The 21,536-nt window shown below is 65.0% G+C and overlaps 9 protein-coding genes across 9 annotated transcripts in view; 3 read left to right on the top strand and 6 right to left on the bottom strand.

Annotated features, from left to right (window-relative positions):
* EMIHUDRAFT_223054 (hypothetical protein) overlaps positions 1–506 on the top strand; it is a gene marked incomplete at both ends in the record, with an annotated part of 1,573 nt that extends 1,067 nt beyond the window's left edge. The window contains one exon of the mRNA XM_005792551.1: positions 135–506. Within this exon, the coding sequence (XP_005792608.1) occupies positions 135–506 (372 nt within the window). The remainder of the gene's footprint in view (positions 1–134) is intronic.
* Positions 507–1,036: 530 nt separating this feature from the next.
* On the bottom strand, positions 1,037–1,452 carry EMIHUDRAFT_223053 (hypothetical protein; the record flags this gene model as incomplete). Its single annotated transcript, XM_005792550.1, has 2 exons — positions 1,037–1,054; positions 1,126–1,452. The coding sequence occupies 2 exons, from the start codon at positions 1,450–1,452 to the stop codon at positions 1,037–1,039; spliced, it is 345 nt and encodes a 114-aa protein (XP_005792607.1).
* A 1,666-nt stretch (positions 1,453–3,118) lies between these two features.
* Positions 3,119–4,643, bottom strand: EMIHUDRAFT_223052 (hypothetical protein; the record flags this gene model as incomplete). The annotated part of the gene is made up of 2 exons (XM_005792549.1): positions 3,119–4,099; positions 4,170–4,643. The coding sequence occupies 2 exons, from the start codon at positions 4,641–4,643 to the stop codon at positions 3,119–3,121; spliced, it is 1,455 nt and encodes a 484-aa protein (XP_005792606.1).
* Positions 4,644–4,877: 234 nt separating this feature from the next.
* Positions 4,878–6,586, top strand: EMIHUDRAFT_439758 (hypothetical protein). Its single transcript, XM_005792548.1, has one exon. It carries the CDS (start codon positions 4,903–4,905, stop codon positions 6,136–6,138), a length of 1,236 nt encoding a protein of 411 aa, XP_005792605.1. The 5' UTR covers positions 4,878–4,902; the 3' UTR covers positions 6,139–6,586.
* Positions 6,587–6,953: 367 nt separating this feature from the next.
* EMIHUDRAFT_223050 (hypothetical protein) lies at positions 6,954–9,829 on the bottom strand (the record flags this gene model as incomplete). The annotated part of the gene is made up of 9 exons (XM_005792547.1): positions 6,954–6,986; positions 7,077–7,225; positions 7,457–7,535; positions 7,654–7,779; positions 8,189–8,216; positions 8,837–8,919; positions 8,999–9,108; positions 9,274–9,421; positions 9,476–9,829. 9 exons carry the CDS (start codon positions 9,827–9,829, stop codon positions 6,954–6,956), a joined length of 1,110 nt encoding a protein of 369 aa, XP_005792604.1.
* Positions 9,830–15,541: 5,712 nt separating this feature from the next.
* On the bottom strand, positions 15,542–16,890 carry EMIHUDRAFT_69772 (hypothetical protein; the record flags this gene model as incomplete). The annotated part of the gene is made up of 5 exons (XM_005792546.1): positions 15,542–15,851; positions 15,925–16,053; positions 16,127–16,202; positions 16,226–16,565; positions 16,693–16,890. 5 exons carry the CDS (start codon positions 16,888–16,890, stop codon positions 15,542–15,544), a joined length of 1,053 nt encoding a protein of 350 aa, XP_005792603.1.
* Positions 16,891–16,944: 54 nt separating this feature from the next.
* On the bottom strand, positions 16,945–18,378 carry EMIHUDRAFT_69788 (hypothetical protein; the record flags this gene model as incomplete). Its single annotated transcript, XM_005792545.1, has 3 exons — positions 16,945–17,322; positions 17,891–18,186; positions 18,261–18,378. Coding segments are annotated over 3 exons (792 nt in total), but the record flags the coding sequence as incomplete, so codon positions are not given.
* A 437-nt stretch (positions 18,379–18,815) lies between these two features.
* On the top strand, positions 18,816–19,424 carry EMIHUDRAFT_223045 (DNL zinc finger protein; the record flags this gene model as incomplete). The annotated part of the gene is made up of 1 exon (XM_005792544.1): positions 18,816–19,424. One exon carries the CDS (start codon positions 18,816–18,818, stop codon positions 19,422–19,424), a length of 609 nt encoding a protein of 202 aa, XP_005792601.1.
* Positions 19,425–19,896: 472 nt separating this feature from the next.
* Positions 19,897–20,352, bottom strand: EMIHUDRAFT_69773 (40S ribosomal protein S14; the record flags this gene model as incomplete). The annotated part of the gene is made up of 1 exon (XM_005792543.1): positions 19,897–20,352. The coding sequence occupies one exon, from the start codon at positions 20,350–20,352 to the stop codon at positions 19,897–19,899; it is 456 nt and encodes a 151-aa protein (XP_005792600.1).
* Between the last annotated feature and the right edge of the window lie 1,184 nt (positions 20,353–21,536).

Raw genomic sequence — 21,536 nt, 5'->3', positions numbered from 1 at the left:
GCGGATCGGACGGCGGGGAGAGCGAGGCGGACGAGGACGAGGCGGAGCTCGCCGATGTCGACGAGGCGGCGGGCGAGGAGGAGGGCGAGGAGGAGGGCGAGGAGGAGGCGGAGGACGGCATGGAGGACTCAGAGGACGAGGACGAGGACGACACCGCCGTGCGCATGCAGGCATGCGGCGAGGCTCCGGCAATGCCCCCGAAGGGCTACGTCTATGCGGCGACGTGCCCGCCGCTGGCGAACGACGACGAGCAGCGCGCGCTGTGCCGGCGCAAGATCCTCGCCGCGCACCTCCTCGACGGCGCCACCGGCTGGTACGTTGGCACCGTGCAGCACTTCGGCGTGGGCTCCTCGTGGCGTCAGCCTGACGCGACGCACATCGTCATGTACTCCCAGAAAGAGACGGGCACCAAGCACCTCGCGGGCCGTGTCGCGTGCAAGCTAGCCGCCGACAACTATGGCGCGAGCGAGTGGTGGCTCCTGCTGGAGCCGGCGCCAGAGAGCTGAGCATGAGGGACTTGACGTGTTGCGTCACTGTTCACGCAAAGACACAACCCCGGGCCCAAGACTCACACTGTTCACACTATAGAGAGGGTGAAAATTGCGTTTCACCATGACTGTAGACTGAGAAGAAAGTGAAAGAACGACCTCTCTCTAAAAAGTCGTATGATTTCTAAAATTTTCTTCGCGCCTGCGGCGCGGCAGATCAGAGAAATCGGGCCGGCCTCGTGCCAGCAGCCGATTTCTATTTCGGCCAGGGAAATCAGCCAAATTTCCAGCAGCCAATTTCTAAACACCGATTTCTAAGGCAAGAGCACGCACTGTATGTAGATAGTTCGCGCAGACGTAGTGGTCAGCAATATTCTAGACAGCGCTAAGAGCGGTTCCACCCGAGGGCGCTGCCACAAGGGCGGCGGCGGGTTGGACGTGCGGAGGACATGCGGCACACAAACTAGGTAGATTGCTGCCGGCTCAAACGGGAGACAAGCCTTGGGGGGCGGGGGGGCGCGCGGCAGAGGCCGAGCTCGCGGCTCTGCTCAAAGGCGCCCGGGCAACTGGGCGGCGTCTGGGTCGGCTCGCGGCTCGCACTAGAGAGCGCCGATGTGGAGCGGGTGCTGCCACACACAGGCCTCGCCGAGCCCAGGCTGTCGAGGCTGAGCGCGGAGTAGCTGCGCATCAGCAGCGAGGACTGGAGCTTCGCGTGCATCAGTGGCAGCCACGGCGCCGGGCTGCAGCGGCCGCTCGGCGCGCCCATGAGGCTCGTTTGGCTGGGCGGACGGGGATCCGGTCGCTTCATTTGCTTGGTTGGTGGTGGGGTGGCGTCTGCCGGCGCAGGTGGCGGGAAACGGATCATGAGGTCAACGCTGGCGTCCGTCGGCTCATCGCGCTTGCGTTTATTCTGGCCTGTGCTGGTTGCCGGCGGGCTTCGTCGCCGCGGGCTCTCCCTGGGCATCGGCGTTGCTGTGGGGACTGGGGCCGCGGGGTGAAGGAGCCACAAACACCGAGGAGCCCAAATCTCGCGTCTCCTGAAATGATGACGAAGATTTCAGAGGTGAACCTTCCGAGACCTTTCGTGTCGGTCCTGTTTACATGTATCGTAAACTCGGAACAGGAGAGTCAGGACCGGTTGGTGTTCAGCAGTGTGGTCTAAACCGGGTCAGGGTTCGTGATTTCACATGGAAACAGCGAATCGATTTCACTTTCACTTTCACTTCACATTTCATGTGAAACGAAATTTCACTTTTCCGAGCGGCGCACTCTTCGACTTGGGCTATTATCTGGCCTCGGGAGGGCGGCGGCGGCGGTGTAGGGGCGGCGGCGAGCTCCCGGTGGCAAATACTCGCCTCACAGTCCAAGATGGCGGCTCGCGCCCCCGGCCGTGCTCTGGCGTGCCTCTCTAGTCCCGCCTGCCACCCAGATACCGAGGGCGGGGCGCACTCTTCGACTTGGGCTATTATCTGGCCTCGGGAGGGCGGCGGCGGCGGTGTAGGGGCGGCGGCGAGCTCCCGGTGGCAAATACTCGCCTCACAGTCCAAGATGGCGGCTCGCGTCCGCGGCCGTGCTCTGGCGTGCCTCTCTAGTCCCGCCTGCCACCCAGATACCGAGGGCGGGGCGCACTCTTCGACTTGAGCTATTATTTGCCACCGGGAGCGCGGCGGCGGCGGTGTAGGGGCGGCGGCGAGCTCCCGGTGGCAAATACTCGCCTCACAGTCCAAGATGGCGGCTCGCGTCCCCGGCCGTGCTCTGGCGTGCCTCTCTAGTCCCGCCTGCCACCCAGATACCGAGGGCGGCGCGCACTCTTCGACTTGGGCTATTATCTGGCCTGCGGGAGGGCGGCGGCGGCGGTGTAGGGGGCGGCGGCGAGCTCCCGGTGGCAAATACTCGCCTCACAGTCCAAGATGGCGGCTCGCGTCCGCGGCCGTGCTCTGGTGTGTCGCTTGGGTCGCCTCTGATGCTGTGTCTCGTCTTAGCCAGATATCGAGAGCGTGCGACGACAACCAACGTACCCTAACCCTAACCCTTACCCTAACCCCTAACCCTAACCCTAACCCTAACCCTAGCCCGAAGAACCCAAAGCGTTCACCGAGAGTTCGGGTCGACGGACCGCTGATTTCTCCATTTGGTTTCGGCCCAAACCGGACCATTTGCTGTTAAAAGCTGCACACAACGGCTTGGACTCTCTGACCCTAACCCTAACCCTAACCCTAACCCTAACCCTAACCCTAACCCTAACGACACGGTGCTCCTTAAGAGGTCGCGTCGCGTGTTGGTGTATTTCGGCGGGGGCGCGCATTAAAAGAACATTGAGGCTACACACACGTCCTCGAGCGCCTGAGCCCCGAGCAGGACACACCTCACGAACCAAGCTGCTCTCGCACCTCCTCTCACTAGTTACTCGGTTGGGCTCTCTCCTTTCTATACTTCGTCGCTTTCACCGCGTTTGGATGCAAACTTGTGAAATTTTCAGTGAAACGGGGGCGGCCGAAACGTTTCATGTGAAATTGTATTCACATGAATTCACATGTGAAAGTGAAAGGGTGAAATTTCACTCACGAACCCTGAACCGGGTCTAAACATGGTCCAAACTGGTTCGCTTGATACCCTCATAGCACACCCCCTCACCGATGTACTGGCCGGCCTTCCAGCGCGCCTCCGAGAAAGAGGTCGAATGCGTCGCGGCTCTCCGGTCGCCGGCAGGCGCTCTGCCCCACAGTCTCGCCGCGGTACGTCATGCCATCCACCACCCTCGCGATCGCGCGCTGCTTCTCCTGGATCACCGCCGGTGGGATGGCTTCCAGCTGTGCGAAGAGCGCGCTCGCGTTGGGGCCAGAGAAAGAGAGGCGGCTGCGGCGAGAGGGGCTGGGGTAGAGGCGGACGCCCCGCCGGTCGGTCCAGTCAAAGAGCACGCTCACCTCGTCGGCACTCCAGTGCCAGGGCCAGAGGGAGGGCTGCCGCGGGTGCAAGAGCACTGGTATGCAGCCCGCGGCCAATGCGTCGACGATGGCCGCACGTGCGATCGAGTCGCCTGGCGGTTGCAAGCAGAAGACTGACCTGCGATAGGCGAGGTAGACCCTCTCCATGTTGGTCCCCATCTGATTCGGGGTCACAATGGTGCAGAGCGCCATGCGCTGGAGGCAGCCAAAGGCGAGCGACGAGCGCAGCTCGCGTGCCCGATAATAATAGTCGCCTTGAAAATGGCCAAATGGAGAGGCGGCGAGCGCAACGAGGAAGGGTCGCCGTTCCTCCGCCGAGCCGCCGTGGCACTTTCCGCCACGCGAGTGCGACATATAGGGCAACGAGAGCGTCTTCCGCAAGTGCTCGGTCTTCAAGGCACACGCCTGGCGGTTGGGATGGCGCCGCAGCAGCGGTGGGTTACCAGTCACCCGGACCACGTCAGGGTACTCGCGCGACGCGTTGCAGCTCCAGAGCGTCGCGCACAGCTCGCCCGACGAGCCCTTGGCATTCTTCAGCTCCACGTCCGCCACATCGACAGCGTACACCCGCCTCCCCGGGCAAATTGCCCTCCAATCGTGGCACTTCCCAAAGGGTGGACTGGCGATGAAGCAAACCGAGGCGGACTCCGAGTCGTTGCTGCACGACTGTGCCACGGTGGGGAGGGGTGATGGGGAGGAGCGTGGGCGGAGATGTGGAAGGCAGGGACGTGCAAACCTGGTGACGCGAGAGCTGGTGAATGAGCGCATGCTGGAGCACATAGTACTGCGTGTGCTCCCAGTTGGACACATTGTCGTCTAACGCGGCGCTTTGCGATACGAGATTGGACACATTGTCGTCTAACGCGGCGCTTTGCGGTGCGAGACGCCGTCTTCCCAACGAGACAGGCGGCGCCGAGGTGCTGCTCTCCGGCAATGTGAACTGCCTGCCCCAATCCACCGGCCGGTGCGCCAGGGCCAATGTGTGCAGGCTGGGCGCAAGCCAGAACGTTGGCCTCAGGCGCGGCTCGGCTGAAGGCGCGCAGCCGCCAGCCTGGCCGTCTTGGCGGAAGGGGAGGTTGACTACCGGCTTCGGCAGCTTTGTCCAAAGACCACCACCGTTGTGGGCGGGGCGCCCACCGACAACCGATACGTCTCCTCGAGCCGCCTCCGGAGGTGACGGAAATTTGGGCCGTGCACCGGGGTGTCGCATTATTGCTTGCTGCACCGTGTGTCAACCTCAGAAGTTTCACCCAGAAGACCTTTTACCTTTGTTGTTGGCAAATCAAGACACAGAGCTCACACAGAATCACAGTGGGGGAAAGCGGCGAGTCGCAATTCCTGGGAGAACTCCTCCTCCTACTTTTTACATTTTGCAAGGAAGGAAAATTCGCGGAAAATCATGACACGCTGCCGCTGCCGCCCGCGACACCTTGCTTGCTTGGCTCACCTACAACCTTCGCTCGCGCTCTATGACTCTTCTGCTCGTCGCTGGCGCAGTCGGCCTGTGGCCCTTTGACGACGAGCTCTCCTACTGCCGCGGCGGCTCCTTGCCACCGCACCAAGCTTCGCTGTGGCACGACGGCTTCCCCTCAGCGACGACGCCGGCAGCCCTCTGCGAAGGCAGCGTTGTAGAGCAAAACGATGGAACCATCTGCATCGACGGGCGGCTCACCTACGCCCAAATCGCGGAGGCACTTGGGCGGCCGACGTTTGCGCCGGCGGCATCCAGCATCTCCATTAATGGGCACCTCACGGGCGGCTCAGCAAATTTTGTCTTTGGTGCTGAGGCGGCATTCCTCTACGACTTTGTCAAGAATTTTCGCGTTGATGGCATCAAATACGACGCCGGCCCTGACCTGACCAACAAGCTCCTCGCCGCATCGTCGGGCCAGATTGACGGGGTCTGCCTCAAGCCCGACTTTGCTATGCCGCGACCTGCCTTCTACAGCATCTCATCTCAGTGGCTTCCCGCCTCCGCACCCTTGCCAGAGGACGCACTCACGGGGGCGTCCCTCGCCTTCTTCTCGCTTCACTCGGTCGTCGTGGAGCGCCACACGCAAAGCGAAACCGACGGCACATCGTGGGGTGCGTCTCTCGGCATGCGCCTCTTCAACGCCGTAGCCGGCATTCCTCTCCCGTCCTTCGTCGTGAGTGCGGTCCCCGGCTTCCTCTCCCTGACTGGGCTGCTCCGCCTCGCGATGATTGGCGGCACCTTCTCTCTCGACAGCGCGCCTCAACCGCTCCTCGCCCCGGGCCTCGCCATCGAGAATGTGCAAATCGACACCGAGTGGTCGACTTTCGTTGCAGCCGTGCAGGGCGGGCTCTTCCGCGACGCCGCCGCCCTGCCGCTCTCGTTTGGGGTGGTTGTGAAGAAGATCGTACCAGCCGCCAACGCCACGGGCTGCTGGAGCGTGCCCACCGCCGCAATCGACATCCAAGCACCCGTGGGCGAAGGGCCGAACTTAGACGAGTACACAGACGCAGTGGTCTGGCCCCGCCTGGCCGCCATCGGCTCGGTCGGCCTCCACTTTGGCAAGAGACTCCCGGCGGGGTCGAGGCTTCTGCGATCGGCCCTGGACAAGTACAGCAGCTGCGGCGCCAAGACGGGCCTCTCCATCAACCCGGCGGCATGCTACCACCCAATGTGCGAGCGTGCCGAGGCGGCGACCGAGTTTGTCTACCCGTCGAGCTACTATGCCGCGTAGCACCCCAGTACCGCAAGCTGTGCACGCAAGAACGTCGGCCACGGCGGTGCCCCCGTCTCACGGCTGCCTTTGCCTCTCTGCGCATGGCCCGTACGCGGGTAGTGTACTGTACAAGCATATGTGTATAGAGCTCGTCGGGACGCCGAACGAACACACAGCACCCACTCAGTCGTCAGTGGGCAGAGGGCCGCGGTGGCGAACTGGCACTTGAGAGCAGCTGCTCGTGATACTCGAGCGTCAGCCATGGGACCGCCGACTCTTGTGGGAGCCTCAACACCGATGCGTGCTGAGAGAGAGTCCTCTCATCAGTACTCACAGAGTCAGACCAGCATGGCCCCGCCCCCATAATGTGCCTCACAGTGCGGGCGTGCAGCTTCGAAACGCAATGCAAGATTCATTTCGGTCGGACGCCAACTTGGGGTCCCCCAGGGTATAGAAAAAAGAAAAAGGCCAACCAGCCTTCAGAGCCATCATAGGGGCCCATTGGCGCACTCGCGCAAATTCTCCTCGGGCGAACCCGCGTGCCGCGAGCGGCCCAGGGGGCGCAGGGGAGCTGCACCAGGCGCGTCGAACTCGTACGAGCACCTTGAGCGGTTGAGCGTGGATCGAGAGCGTGCCGTGCTCGGCCGCGGAGGGAGGCGAAGAGGCGATCGAGCGCGCATGTGAGCACAGCAAGTGTGCAAATAACGAATTTTGCAGTCGCGACACTGGGCACGGGACTGCGCGCACTAACACAGGTGGACCAAATCTGTGTGTGGAGGAGGCTGCAACTCAGCTGGTCCCGGCCCTTCTTCCCCGCCGCCGCGCCGCCCACCTCAGCCCGTGGGGCGGCTCGCCCGCGAGCGGGCCTCGCACGAAGTGGTGGCAGAGCACGTTGGCAAGCCGCACACCTACAGGACGATTCCAGGGACGGTCCGGGAAGTGTCCAGGCAGAGCACGTTTGGGAGCGGCACGCCGTTGAAAAGCCAGAAGCACCACCAAACCGCGGTGAGGGAGTGGGCGCGGCGCAAGCCGGCGAGGAGGGCGGCCGTGGCGACCACCTGCCCGGCGGCGAGAGCGGAGAAGGACTGCGTCCCAACCATCACGCCTACAGCGGGTCCGAACAGTAGGGCTCGAGTGACGGAGCCAAGCGCAGGCTCCAGGCGGCGGAAGACGGCGGAGTCCCGGTGTGGAGGTGTGTGTGGGCCGCGGCTGAGCCGCGCCTCGATGGAGCCGATCTCGGCTCATCTCGGGCCATCTCGGCTCGTCTGAAGGAGCCGCACCCTCCCCATATCTCCCCATACCTCCCCATATCTCGGCTCGTCTGAAGGAGCCGCACCCTCGCCGATGAAAGTGACGCCGTTGAAGAGCTGCAGTACCGCGCCGAGCACCGACGGCGCGACGGCCGCCCGCCGCACCTGCGACGGAGACACGGCCGGGATGCGGCCGGGATGCGGCCGAGGTGGCTGCGTGTGGCCGCCGCGCCTCTGGCAGCGTGGAGAAGAGGCCGAGGAGAGGGAGGGCGGCGAGCTGCACGGCGCCGAGCAGAGCGCCGAGGACGACGCCCCAGCAGAGGAGGCGCGACGCGGCAGCGCGTGCGGCGGCGGTCGCCTCGGCGCCTTTGGAGGAGCTCAGCTCGGCGGGGACGATGATGGAGGCGACCTGTGGGGCAGCGGCGCAGAGGAGAGCTGAGTGGAAGGAGACGGCGCGGGGGAGGAGGGGGGGGGACACGGTGGCGTGGTGGCTGTTGAGCAGGGTGGGGTGTGTGTCGCTCGGCAGGGAGGTGCAAGCGGCGACCGTCGACAGGGCGAAGAGGACGACGCCTTGATCGGGAAGGGAGGGGGGGGGGGGGGGGGGGTGGAAGCTGCTGAGAGAGCGAGTCGGAGAGGGCTGAGCGATCCCGGCGGATCGGCGGATCTCGTATCCAAGGAGTGGCGGGAGGCGGGAGGCGCCTCCGATCTGCCAGAGTTGGAGAGTGACGGCCAGATCTCGGCCAGATCTCAGATCTCGGCTAGATCTCGCCTCCGATCTGCCAGAGCTGGAGAGTGACGGCGTGCGCCGCAGCCGCGACCCCCGAAGAGTCGAGGCTCTGCACGCGCCTACCGCATCGCACATCGCCACTACTCCGTCTCTCGGCGAGGTCTCAGCGAGATCTCGCAGCCTTCTCGCCTCGTGATGGAGAGGAAGGCGAGATTGAGCGCGAGCGACCGGACCTGCACCGCCCCGCCCGCGGCGGCGATGCGCGCGAGGGCAGCGCGGCTCGGCAGCCGGAGGATGGTTGCCCAGCGGACGAGCTTGCGCCTGCCCCCGAGATGGCCCGAGGTGGCCCGAGATGGCCCGAGGTGGCCCGAGATGGCCCGAGATGGCCCGAGGTGGCCCGAGATGGCCCGAGATGGCCCGAGGTGGCCCGAGATGGCCCGAGATGGCCCGAGGTGGCCCGAGGTGGCCCGAGATGGCCCGAGGTGGCCCGAGATGGCCCGAGATGGCCCGAGATGGCCCGAGGTGGCCCGAGGTGGCCCGAGATGGCCCGAGGTGGCCCGAGATGGCCCGAGATGGCCCGAGGTGGCCCGAGATGGCCCGAGATGGCCCGAGATGGCCCGAGGTGGCCCGAGGTGGCCCGAGGTTGGACGTGGAGAGGGTGTGTGGGGAGAGGGCGAGGGGTGGGAGGCGGGGAGCGTGCCTCAGCAGCAGGGAGAGGTAGGCGGCGGCAGCGAGCCACTGCGAGGCGCTGGTGGCGAGGCCGGCGCCGGCGACGCCGAGGCGTGCGCTGAAGATGAGTAGCGGGTCGAGCAGGACGTTCGCCTGAGTGACTGCACGACTCCTCACTCCACTGCGCTGAAGGTGAGACCTGCGGGTCGGGCTGCGGGTCGGGCGGGCTCACCGCGCTGGAGGCCGCGGTGATCTTGAGCGGTGTGACCGTGTCCATCGCCCCGCGAAAGGCCGCGTACCCGATCAGCCCGACCGCCTCGGCAAGCACGCCCGGCAGTCGGCCTGCGGCTCCGGACGGTGGCGGAGGGTGATCTCGGGCGGTCTCAAGGTTTTTCTCGAGTCAACCTCCGAGATCTAAACCTCCGAGACATCTCGGCTCGTCTCCAGCGCGGTTCATCTCGGGTGATCTCGGGTGATCTCGGCTCGTCTCGGATCAGTTGAGCTCACGGATGCTCTCGCCTGCCGAGTAGCCGAGCGCCCACGGCAGCGCGTTCGGGTTGCCGAGGTAGAGCAGCGCGGGCCGCTGAAAGCGCCACAGCACAGCGCCGAGCACCAGCGCGAGCGCGCAAGAGAGCGCCAGCGCCTCGCCAATCGCCTCTTGCACGGCCGCGTCGTCGCCGGCGGCGCGCGCGGCGGCGATGCGAGGGACGGTGATCGTCGGCAGCGTCGATGTTAAAAAGCTGAGCGTCGAGTACAGCTGGCTTGCCGCCGCCTGGCCTGCGAGCGCGAGAGCCTCTCCCATTCTTCCGACCCAGAAGAGATCGGTGGCCTGCGCAATCGGAAGGATGAGGAAGGAGAGCACCGCCGGTCCCGCCAGCGACGCGATTCTGCGGTCGAGGTCGTCGCCACAGGGCTTCGCGCCCGGCTTGGGCACCGAGGTTAGGCGAGGCACCGGCAATCGGTCTCGGCGTGGCGGGCTCGGCCTCGGCGGGAGTCGAGGTCGGAGGCAGTCGCTGCGCTGCGTGGCGAGAACCAGAAGCAGGTGGAGCCGCATCCTATGCATGTGGACCTGGAGCTTGTGCGGTGGACCAGGGTTGTGCCGAGGACATGGGTTGTGCCGTGCACTGCACTGCGTCTCGAATTCTTTTGAGCTAGCCTTCGATCGGCGGTGTGTGTGTCTGTGTGTGTCGGCGGTACGTCTTCGGTCCCCGCGGGCGGTTTGGCTGCGCATAACGATTTTCAGACACAAAAAGACACACAAGCGCACGCTCGAGCCTATAGCGACGCGTGCTCCCACGGCTCGTTGGGGCGCAGCCGCAGGCCCCACGCGCCGAAAACGCCCTTGAAGAGCGTCTCGCCTGCGACCTTCTCCGCCAGCACCTTGTCCTTCACCGTCTGCAGCGCCCTCTCCGCGTTGGCTGCCAGCCCGAGGAAGCCCTCCTCGCCCGTCGCCTTGTTCGGCTCGAACTTGAGCGATCTCGCGCTCAGCACCTCGGACGCCAGCCAGTCGACGATGAACTCGGCGAGGACGCGCCACATGCGCGGCCCTTTACCCTCGAAGTACGCCTCCCCTCCATGGCGCACGATGAGGTCGTGGAAGCGCCCACCATAGCGCCGCCGCGTCGCTGGGTCGAACTGGCCGTCCCGCCGTACGTTCTCGTTGCCCGAGTCGCCCGCCTTGAAGCCCGCCTCCGTGCCGTCGGTCGAGTAGAGCTCGTGCGGCGAGTAGCGGTCGTGGAGCGAGTAGAAGAGGTACTCCGTCCACGCCCGACTCAACGCGTCGGCGCAGGCAGGCGGGTTTGCCTTGACGACGCGCAGCGCCTCGCACACATGCGCGCGCGGGACTTTGTGGCTCTCGAAGATGGAGCGCGGCGTCACGCCGACCGAGTTGTAGTGGCCGCGAGCGGCGCACACCCGGCCCGCCTGCTCGGAGGCGGCGGCCATGGCGTAAAACTGCTCCGGCGACAGGCCGCCCGTCATGCCGCAGTTGGCGAGCAGCCGGAGCTCCGCCGCGAGGATGCCAGGGCGGCGCTCGACGGCCACACTGTCCTGCCCACCGGATCGCGCCTCGAGATCTTCGGTGACACACCAAGCGATGTCTACGAACCGACCATCTGCCGCGAAAAGAGAAGAGCCGGAGGCAAGAGAGAGAGAGAGTCGGAGAGAGAGAGAGAGAGAGAGAGAGAGAGAGAGAGAGAGAGAGAGAGAGAGAGAGAAGCGGATACAATAGAAGAGAATCATGACCCGAGACAGGCAGGTATGTGTGTGTCTAAGGAGAGGATTCATTCAACTTTGGTGGGGGGAGCCCAGGAGCCTTCGCCAGGTCGTGTGAAGAGCAGCGATGATGTAGTGAGTGAGTGGTCCCGGGCCCTGGGGGAAACTAAGTAAGTTGGCGCAAGTTAGTCTGTGAGCTGGACGAGGGCTAGTGGTGCGCCGAGGCGGGTCAAGTGGTGAAGTGCTCCCGGGAGTCGTGGTCGGAGGACGGGTAGTGCGCGTAGTGAGTGGGCCGCCGGCGAACGGGCTAGTGGGTGAGTGCTTCCCGCCATCCCGCCCACTAACTTAGTGCGCGTAGTGGGTGGGCCGCCTTCTAGTGGTCGGCGAGGCCGTGGCCAGTGCCCCGGCCCTGCGGCGCCGCCCTAGTGAGTGAGTGCTCGCCGACCCTCCCCACACTAAGTCGTCATCGCTGCTGTGTCCAAGACCTGGCGAAGGCTCCTGGGGAGCCGCTTTGTCCGTGGACCGCAAATCGTGGAGTTGCGAGTCACGCTCGGGCGGACAGCATCGATGCCGTCGCCGGACGCGGCGGCGAGACACACGGCCGCCGGCGTGGCGCGTCGGCAGGCGCAACCACGAGCGGATGCGTGACGAGTGCGCTCGGGAGGCGGCCGCGGGCGACGCGGAGCTTCCGCCGGAGGACAACGCGGTCGAGATGGCAAGCGCCGCCCACGTGCTGGACAGCGTGGCGGAGGTGGGCCCGAATTACACCCTGTTGCGCAGACGAAGGCGAAGCCGGCGGAAGCGAAAGCGCGAGGATGCCAGGGCGGCGCTCGACGGCCACACTGTCCTGCCCACCGGATCGCGCCTCGAGATCTTCTGTGACACACCAAGCGGTGGTACCCCGCGACCGTCATGGCGCGGGAGTGGGACGCGGGGACGGACGGATCGTGCACCAGGTCGAGTACTACCCCTAGGCTTAAAAGGGTGGGCCCTGGGGCGCCTGCGGCTTAAACGGCGGCTTAAAATGGGCCCGGGCCCATTAAGCTGCCTGGGCCGCCGATTCCTTAAACGGTCTTAAACGCTTAAACGGTGCGGGAGAGCTCCCGAGGTCGATGGTCCGGGATCCTAGACTTGGCACTGCTCTACTAAACACAGGGTCTCAGCCGCGAGGGGAGGAAGGGGGGGGGGGGGGGGGGCCCCCTACCCCCTTTGCCCCTGAGGGGGGAAAGTCCAAACCCCGGGGTTTGGGGGGCCCCCAAGGCAATCACTACACTGCCTTGCAAGCCTCGTCGGACTCGGAGTTGCCAGATGGCCCCAGATCACTCCTCCCGAATTGGCGATTAGACGCACTTGTAATGCCAGACGCCGGTCTGGTCCCAATCGCGCGGTCCCAAAGTTTCCGTTGTGCCGGGGCAGCAGTCGACGTGGGTGTCGGTAAGGTACGGGTCAAAGCCCGCAGGAGTGCACGCGGGAGGGGGGGGAGGCGGGGGCGGTTGGATTCCGAAGGAGTCTTGGAACGCCCTCACCTTCTGATTGGCGATCCGTACCTTCTTTCCCAGATCGATGAAGACGGTCCGCGCGTTCTCGGGTAGATCAGGCAGGGCATCGTAGATCTCAAGAACCGGGTCGTACAGATCGTTCAGTATGTCGTGCTCAATATTCTCACCGGTCAGGTAAAATGGCGCCGTCACAGCAACGGCCGTAATCTCGTCTTGCTGGGCGGGAGAGAGCGAGTCGATCCAACCATCCGGTCTCGCAATTTTTGCGTTGCAGTCGAAGGAATTCAGTGGCACGGACGTCGCTCGGAGTCCGGAACAGTACTCTTGCAACTTAGTCAGTCCATCCTGCAGGAAGTGGACCTCAACCCATAGCGTGAAGATGTCATCAGTAACTGTTGGTACTTGAGGAAAATCTCCACCATCTGGAACAAGCATGAGCGCTTCCTGATATGATTTACAATCGCTGTAAGGCGATAGAATCACCTTGTGTCGATTTGCCGTCGGGTCCGTGAAATTTGAAAGGTGGAAGATGTAGTCGCCAAGTGCCTCAATGGAGTCATTCGGCGGACCCGATGTGACTCCATTTGTTGCAATATACTTCGTGACATGCCTTCCCGCCGCTTCCGTGCCTACCAATGCGCTAAAGCTAGCTGAGCCCCCAACGGTCGTACCGTACCCGGTGTATGCGGCGGATAGAGCGGCGTGAATCTCTTCCCGTTTCTTGCTGTCGTATTCGGTGATTTGAACTGTCGCAGTGGCTGAAGCAAAAGCGTAATATCCGGAGATGAAATGGGTGCCATGTTTGTCGTGCCACTCCTGGAGCCCTCCCGGGATCTTCGCTTTATCTTTCAGCTCTCGTTCCACCGATTCCAAGAACGGCTGGCATTTGCCAGAATCTCCTTGCACCTTGGTCGCCCGGTCATATTCCACCCACGCGTTGGTCTTGAGCAGCACGGACGACGATGAGCCGCTCTGAGTGGAGCTAGTAGAAAACGAGGCCTTCATCTTTGCGCCCCACCCAGAGGCTTGAAGGTCTGCATCTGCTTTGACCGATTGTGTGTATCCCTCCGATTCCGTGATGACATGCTGCGTGTAGCGCGTTGACACGGCATTTGTTTCGGGTTCTTTTAAGTTCTGCTCGCATCTCAAGGTGTTGAAGGCCGGAATCTTTTCCGCGCCATCGGGAAAGCTGATTGCCGTGCACATGTCTGGATCCTTGCCCTTCGTTTTTGGCCAAACGATCTCTGACGTCTCGTAAAAGGGCACGCTGGCAAGAATGGATGAAATCAGCGCGTTGTTTTCGGATTGGGCGTCAGGGTTGAGCGGCGGCGGCGGCGGAGGGGAGTTGTCGGTCGTCGCAGTGTCGCGAATGTCGATATCAACGCCTGAGGGTGTGTGCGAACGGGAGTCAATGGGAGCTGAGGCGACGCCACGGAATACCAGGAGCCCGGCACGGGAGGAGACTACGGGAGGGACTAGATCGGGACGCACGCTGTGTGGTTGGAGCGGCGAAGCTGGTGGCAGCGAGGGCCGCAGCGAGTACGACCAACTTGGCGAACGCCATGGAGCGTCCGAGCACGAGACCGCGTGTCGTGTCAGAAGGAGGAGAGTCGGAGGACCCGTCGTCCTGGAGGCGATTTACTATTACTCGTCCCGTTACGCCCTCAGAAAAATAACACACGGGCCCTCAGCGGAGCTGGGAAAGAGGACCGCCGCAAGCGGCATGGCCCGGAGCGGTTGTGCATCCCTCCGGGGGCCCCTCTGCGCCGGGGAGGCGTTGTTGGAGGCTAGGACGCAAGCGTCCGTCGCCCTGTTCAAACTCGGGGCCCACTCCGCTACGGCCTACGCTCCGACCCGAATTTGGAGGGCCTAAAAGTTTAAGGTGTTGCTGCGCAAAAGGGGTCGGACACAGCGCCCAGCTCATGGTACTAGAAGGGGAGATAGAGAGAACGACCACCCCGTCCCGTTCGTTATTTATTGCGTACACCAACACCACAAAAGCTCTCTCTCCTGCTCCTCACTCAGGGGGGTCACAACTACCGAGTTCCTAGAGTCTAGCTGCCACGTTCAAAACCAGGACGGCGACAGTGATGGTGCTGTCACGGGCATGGTCCGTGGAAAGTGGAGCGGGGGGGGCGAGCGTCAGCCAGCCAGGTACGGGATAGTAGAGCAGGCGCTTTGTGGGTGGCGGTGGGCGGCGGCGCTGGGTGGCCGGTCGAGGCCGGTCGTTGCCGGTCGAGGTGGCCGGCCGAATCGTTAGCGGAGCTCCTCCCTCAAGCTCGATCACGCATGACGCACGTTGAGTAACAACGTCGGCGAGCTTCTGAATCAGGCGAGGTTGCCGGAGCACCGCCAACTCCTCCTCTGAGTCAGACACGCCAATGTCGACTGCGCCCTCCTCCTCCCATTCGTCGACTGCGCCCTCCTCCTCCTCCTCCAATTCGCCGACTGCGCCCTCCTCCTCCATGGGCGTCGATCCGATTTCGCAGTGTGTCATCCCCAGGCCCCAGCGGCGGTGCTGCGCGGGAGGCGGCCGCGGGCACGCTGGGCTCGATCAGCGGCTTCCCCTCAAGGAGAATCACACACACACACACACACACACACACACAGAGAGAGAGAGAGAGAGAGAGAGAGAGAATAGCGATATGAGGGGAATGTGTTTATTGAAAAACCTAGCCGATAAACCCCGGGGGTCGGCATATTATTAGTGGTTAGTGCGGGTGCGGTGAGAGAGAGGGGCCGGCGCAGCGCGCAGGTCGGATCGCGACACGTCGCGGGCATCACCCGGCCGCCGGCGCCGCCGCCGGGCGCGCGGACAGTTTCAGTTTCAGTTTTGCTCTCTTGACGCCGACAGTAAAAAGAGGCGCCCAGACCCCACGACATAAGACACAGTGTGCACGCGCGACGGCGCTGCGCGGGACGTGAGAGAGATCGAGGGACAGATAGAGCCGCGCGAGGCGGAGAGTATACTCGCACCGATAGCCCCCGCGCCTCCAAGACTCGAGGGACATACGGTCAGGCGCGGCGCCACCCGCCGACCTGCTGCCGAAGCGGCAGGACCCCTAGAAGCTGGCAAACTGCGCTTGGTCTGCCGGCTTGACCGGCTTGGACTCGACCACCACGTCGGGCGCGGGCAGCCACTCGTGCTTGGACGGCTCGAAGGTGGACGGCTTGATGGAGCCGCGGTAGCCGTACGGCTGGTCCCAGTTGATGTCGCTGTAGAACGGGTGGTCCTTGATGTCCTTGGTGCCGTTGACCATGTTGCCAAAGCGGCGCGAGATGTCCTTTTGCAGCAGCTTGGACACGAGGTCCATCGCGTCGGCATTCATGTCGGCGGGGTAGTTGACGGTGCCATCGAGGATCTTCTGGTACCTACGGCGCACGCCGCACGCCGTGACGTGGGCGCGCCCCGGGCGGCCGCTGCGGCGAGGCTGGTGTCTGGCACGTGGCGAGGTGGTCCTCGGCCTCGAAGGGCGAGTGGCCGTTGAGCATCTCGAAGAGGAGGATGCCGAGCGCCCAATAGTCGACCGCCTTGCCGTGCCCGCGCTCGAGGATCAGCTCGGGGGCGAGGTACCTACGGGCCGCGCCGCGCCGGTGCTGGCGGGCGCGCCGATCGTCGTCGGGCGGGGCTCGGCGGCGCGACACACTCTGGCGTGCCGCACAGCGTGTACGAGCGGTGCTGGATATACTTTGCAAACCCAAAGTCGGTCAGCTTGAGCGCGCCTGCGGGGGGAGCAGGGCGGCACGGGCGTCTCCCGGGCGTGCCCTGTGGGCGGCCCCGGCGGCGGGCGAGCTCGCGAGCGCGCCGTCGGCGGCGATGAGGATGTTTTCGAGCTTGAGGTCGCGGTGGACGATGCCCTGCCTGTGCATGTACTCGATGGGGAGCAGCACCTGCATGATGTAGATCTGCCCGTCGCGCAGCGAGAACTTCTTGTGCCGGTAGAGCTGGTCGAACATGTCGCCGCCGGGGCAAAACTCGAGCAGCAGGATGAGGTTGGTCGGCGTGGTCATGGAGACGTACTTGTTTGTGATGAAGGGGTGCAGCAGCTGCGACAGCACCTGCGTCTCCTGGATGATGTGCTCCACCTGGGCGGGGCGAGCGGGCCGTCAGGAGAGGGGGGGGAGGGGGGCGCGCGGCGCGCGTCCCGGCGGGCGCGTCTCGGCGCGGGGCGCGTCTCTCGGCGCGGGCTCGCCCCGCCTGCCCCATCGACACGATGTCCGCTTTGCACATCTGCTTGAGCGCCCACACCGCGCCCGTCTTCTTGTCGCGCGCGCGCCGCACCTTGCCGAACGCCCCCTCGCCGAGGGTGCTGCGCGTGACCGTGAACTGGTCGAGCGAGAGGCCGGGCGGCCCGCGCTGGAAGGAGAAGCCGGGGATCGCCTCCGCCGGCGCGAGCGAGAGCCGGTCCATCGCGGAGACCGCCTCGGACACCTCCTGCCCCGTGGCGGTGTACTTTCGCAGCGCGAGCAGCGAGTCGAGTGGCCCGAGCAGGCGCAGGAAGCAGCCGCGGTCCATGCGCACGAGCTTGCAGCGCGCGTCGGCGGCCGAGACGGTCGCGATCGTCGGCGCGCCCGTCTTGAGCGACAGCTCGCCAAAGTAGTCGCCGACGCCGCGGCGCGCGAGCTCGCTGTCCTGCCCCGACTTGGTGATGGACACCTCCCCCTCGAGCAGGATGTAAAAGTGGGTCCCCTCCTCGCCCTCGCGGATGATGGGCTGCCGCGGCGCGTACTCGACCTCCTCGAGCACGTCCACCATCCGGCTGCGCTGCTCGCGCGTCAGCGGCTCGAGGAACTGGACCTTGCCGAGGAAGGCTTCGTACATCGCAGCCTTGCGCGTGTTCGCCTCGAGCACCTGAGAGGCGACGACGGATGGGAGGGGAGGGGGGGGGGGGGGGGGGTTGCGACCAGGGCGGCGTGCGCGCGTGTGCGGCGTGCGTGATGGAGCGGCCGGCCGGCCTCCGCGGCGCGCGCCTGCAGCGCGTCTGCGAGCAGGCCTCGCTCGTAGTCGGTGGTGGTGGAGGGCGGCGCGAAGATGGAGACGGACTCGAGGAAGGGCATCCACGTGGTGCGCTTCTTCTTGACCTGCTCGCCAACGGAGCAAGCAGCGAGGTGGGACAAGCGCCCGGGTGGGCGGTGGGCGGTGCGCGTCGTCTCTCGCCACCCCCGGAGGAGCCGGCGGGGGCCTCCGGGGGTGGCGGGCGGTCAACGCGCAGTGCGCGCAGAACACTCGAGGGGCGTGCGGCCCGTCAGGGGAGGGGTACTGGTGGCATGCGCGCGCACGCGCGCGTGCGTGCAGAGCGGAGCGGGCAGCGCAAGCCCCTCTCGCAGCGGCGGCTGCTCACAGACTGCCATTCGCTGCTGCTGGAGCTGCTGCTGGAGCTGCTGCTGGAGCTGCCGGCGGAGCAGCTGACCTGCTCGCCGAGGGCAGCCATGAAGGCCCTGCGGTTGACCATGAGGAGGACCAGCTCGTCCGAAGTGGCCGTCACCGTCGCGCAGCGAGGGTTGCCCGTAATCAGCGCCAGCTCGCCGCAAGAGGACCCTACGCGAATGCCCGCGGGAAGCGTCAGGGGCTCCGGCACACGGGGGGAGGCTCGCGGCCCAGCCGCGCCTGGCCCGAGCTGCCGCCTGGACGAGGTGCCGTCCGCCTCAGCAATCAGCACCTCGCAGGTGCCCGCCTTGATCAGGTAGAAGTTGTTGCCCTTGTCCCCTGACACACCCGCGCGTGCCCTCAGCCTCGCGGAGCCGCGTTGCCAGCGGGCGGGCGGCGGGAGCGCAGCGCACCCTGACGCATGATCACCTCGTTGCGCCGCACCTTCACCTCCGCCGCCGAGTCCACAAAATTACGCCGCGCGTCCTCCTCCAGGTACGCGCACAGCAGCGAGTTGGCCGGCATCTGGTCATAAGAGCCGGCCGCCGACCCCAGCTGAGCTGCAACGTCGCAGAGAGCGGGCGTGAGGAGAGCAACAGCGCGCGGGAGGAGGGCGCGGGCGACTAGTGCTCACGACGCGGTGCTGCTGACGAAGGCGCCGCCATCCGAAGACGGCGCGCCTGCAGAGGTGCACAGCTTTCATCAGCGGGGACGTGCCGCGCATCTGCCTCTGCAGCAGACTGACGTAGCAGGGTGACGAGAGCGGGCGACAGCGAGTGGCCGCGTGCCACACACATGCCAGAGCGAGCGTAGGGCGAGGATTCGGTTTGAATAGTGGAGGAGGCGTGCAGCTATCTCTACGGTCCTGCAAGTGGGCCTTGGGCAGACCGCCAGCAGTGAGGGTTGTGAAGAGAAAAGAAATAATGCGGCCTCCGAAAGAAACCAGGTCGCCGGTGGACGGTACGCACATGCTGCTCTTCTTCCTCGCTCAGGGGTGCGCGTTTGCGCTCCGCCCGCTCCTGCCCGCTCCTGCGGCCGCGCCGCGGGCTCACGCTGCGGTGCTGCTTGCGCGTGGGTTTGGTGAGTCGCCGCCGGCACCGCCGTCACGGCCACAGAAGAAGCCCAAGGCTAAGACGGACCGCTTCGAGCTCCAGTTCACTTGTAACAAGTGCGACACTCGGAACACACACCAGATCTCGCGGCTCGCGTACGGCGAGGGCACTGTGATTGTGACCTGCCCCGGCTGCGGCGTCAACCACCTCGTCGCCGACAACCTCAACTGGATCGAGGACGACTTTCGCAACCTCAAGGAGGCGATGCAGCAGCGCGGCAAGCCCGTCTCCGACTTGCGAGTCGAGACCGCCTCCGACGCCCAGCGCGCCGCCGCCGAGGCCGCACCGCCGGCGCCAGCGCCAGAGCGAGAGGCAGAGCGGTCAGTCGCGCCCCTCGACGGCATCAGCGAGGACCAGGCGCAGCGCATCCGCGACGCAGTGAGGGCAAGCAAGCAGAGGAGGGCGGCCGACAAGGCGCGCGCGCGCGCTGAGGCGTCCGAGGCGCCAAGCGAGAGCGGCGGGTGAGGCGAATCAGAGGTGTGTGCGTGTGTGTGGATGGGAGGGGAGGGGGGGGGGTAATCTCCGAGCGCGTGTGATGAAGCATGAACAGTGTCAGTGATACACCATGCAAGTGTTTATGCGTGATCAGCGCTAGGATCAGCGGCGCGCAGGAGCGCAGGAGCAGGCCCCGTTTTCTCGGGCCGCGCGCGGTGTTGGGTCCCGCGCCCCGACGGGCCCAAGCTGCGCGCTGGGGCCCGGCCCTTTTGGTCTCGGGGAAGACGGTAAACATGTCTGTCGTACAAGCTCTCTGGCGCTAGCTAGCCCCCGTCGGCACACACGGAATGGGGGGGGGGGGCGGCTAACGTGCGCCAGCGGGTCGGGGGCTGGGGTTCCGGCGGCAAGGCCGCCAGTCGCCGAGCCCCGGTGGCAGTGCGGTCGGGCACCGGAGGGCCTCCGGTGCAATCTTCGCACACCACGCAGCAGGCGGGGTGCCTCTCTACAAGCGGCGGCCACGGCGGCCCGACGCGCGACGCGTCGAGTCGGAGGGGATCGGCGTCACGTCCTCGATGCGGCCAATCTTGATGCCAGCGCGCGCGAGGGCACGGAGGGCAGACTGGGCGCCCGGGCCGGGCGTCTTGGTGCGGTTGCCGCCGGTCGCCCGCATCTTGATGTGCAGGCCGCCGATGCCGAGCTCCTTGCACTTCGCGGCGACGTCCTGCGCGGCAAGCATAGCAGCGTACGGCGACGCCTCGTCGCGGTCCGCCTTGACCTTCATGCCGCCGGTGACCTTGGAGATGGTCTCGCGGCCCGAGGGGTCAGTCACGTGCACGAACGTGTCGTTGAACGACGCGTAGATGTGGCACACCGCCATGACAATCTCGCCCTCCTTTGCCTGGAGGCCGAGCTTGAGCGCCGTGTTCTCCGCGGGCGCGGCAGCCTCCTTGGGGGCCATGGCTGTCTGCACGAGAGGCGGGGGCGGGACGCGGGGGTGGGCGACCGTGGGGGGTTCGCCGCGTGGGCGGGCGGTGGAGTGGCGAGAGAGCTAGACAGAGGAAGCGAGCAGGACCTGGGGCTGCACGCCACGAGTCCGCGAGGAGTTTGTTTTTTTGAGAGCGCCTTCGTTGTACGTACTTATAGCTTACTGGGAGAAAAGAGAGAGGGGGTTATGTTCTCTAGGCTCTCTCTCGTTGTAGAGAATCAATCAATCAATCAGATAATACAAACCCAATGGTCCCTTGCGAGCGGTCCTTCGTTGCAGTCGCACACACGCACACGCCACGCCGCACCAGTTAGTTTGTTTTTTTACTTCTTCCAGCAGACCTTCTCTCTCAATCTCTCTCTCTCTCTCTCTCTCTCTCTCTCTCTCTCTCTCTCTCTCTCTCTCTCTCTCTCTCTCTCTCTCTCTCTCTCTCTCCACGAGTCGCCTGCGTGTTTTCTTTTTCACCCTCAGGAGGGTGTGATGTGTGTGTGAGAGAGAGATGTGTGTAGGAGGGCGATCAAGGGTAGATAAGGGTCAACCTCCAGCGCTCCAGGAGACGGGGGGCCGTCGGCCCGTCGCACCTTTCCTTAGGGGGCCTAGAGAACCCTTTGCCCTCCTTTGGGAGCTCGTAGTGAGTTGGGGTTCGATAAGGGGAAGGTGGCCCCCCGCACTAACCGCCTCTGCAAGAGCACTACGCCTCAGCGGGCTCATACTAGCACCCACCCGAGCCGCCGAGGCTGCTGCTGGCACTCAGGGCCGACTTTCTGGCCCAGCGAGGCCGCTACGGGGCACACGGCGGCACGAGTCACTCCTCAACACAAACCCCGTCGAAGCAGGAAGTATGGAAAGGCGGCGCGGTATGGTAAAGAACGACGGCACGGCGGACAGTAAGGAGCGGCGGCAGGATAACGGCAACGGATGGCGGGGCGTCGGTCGGCTGGGCAGAGCGGGCAAGCGAGCAGCGGGGCGGCGGGAGGGTGACGTGGCGGGGTGGATCACGAGGAGGTAGAAAGTCGGGCGCGAGCGGGCGAGGTATCGGCGAGGCGGCGGGAGGGTGAGCTGACGAGGCGAGGGGGGTGGCGGGTTGGATCACGAGGAGGTAGAAAGTCGGGCGCGAGCGGGCGCTGAGGGAGGGTGTAGAGGATGTAGAGTGTAGA

The sequence above is a fragment of the Emiliania huxleyi genome (genome assembly GCF_000372725.1).
Source record: "Emiliania huxleyi CCMP1516 unplaced genomic scaffold EMIHUscaffold_107, whole genome shotgun sequence".
Taxonomy (NCBI): Eukaryota; Haptophyta; order Isochrysidales; family Noelaerhabdaceae; genus Emiliania; species Emiliania huxleyi.
The sequence above is the reverse complement of the archived record's forward strand: the minus strand, read 5'-3'. Positions and strand labels throughout refer to the sequence as shown.

Excerpts from the sequence above, each read along its gene's own strand:
- EMIHUDRAFT_439758 (XM_005792548.1), top strand. The coding sequence starts at position 4,903 with ATGACTCTTCTGCTCGTCGCTGGCGCAGTCGGCCTGTGGCCCTTTGAC.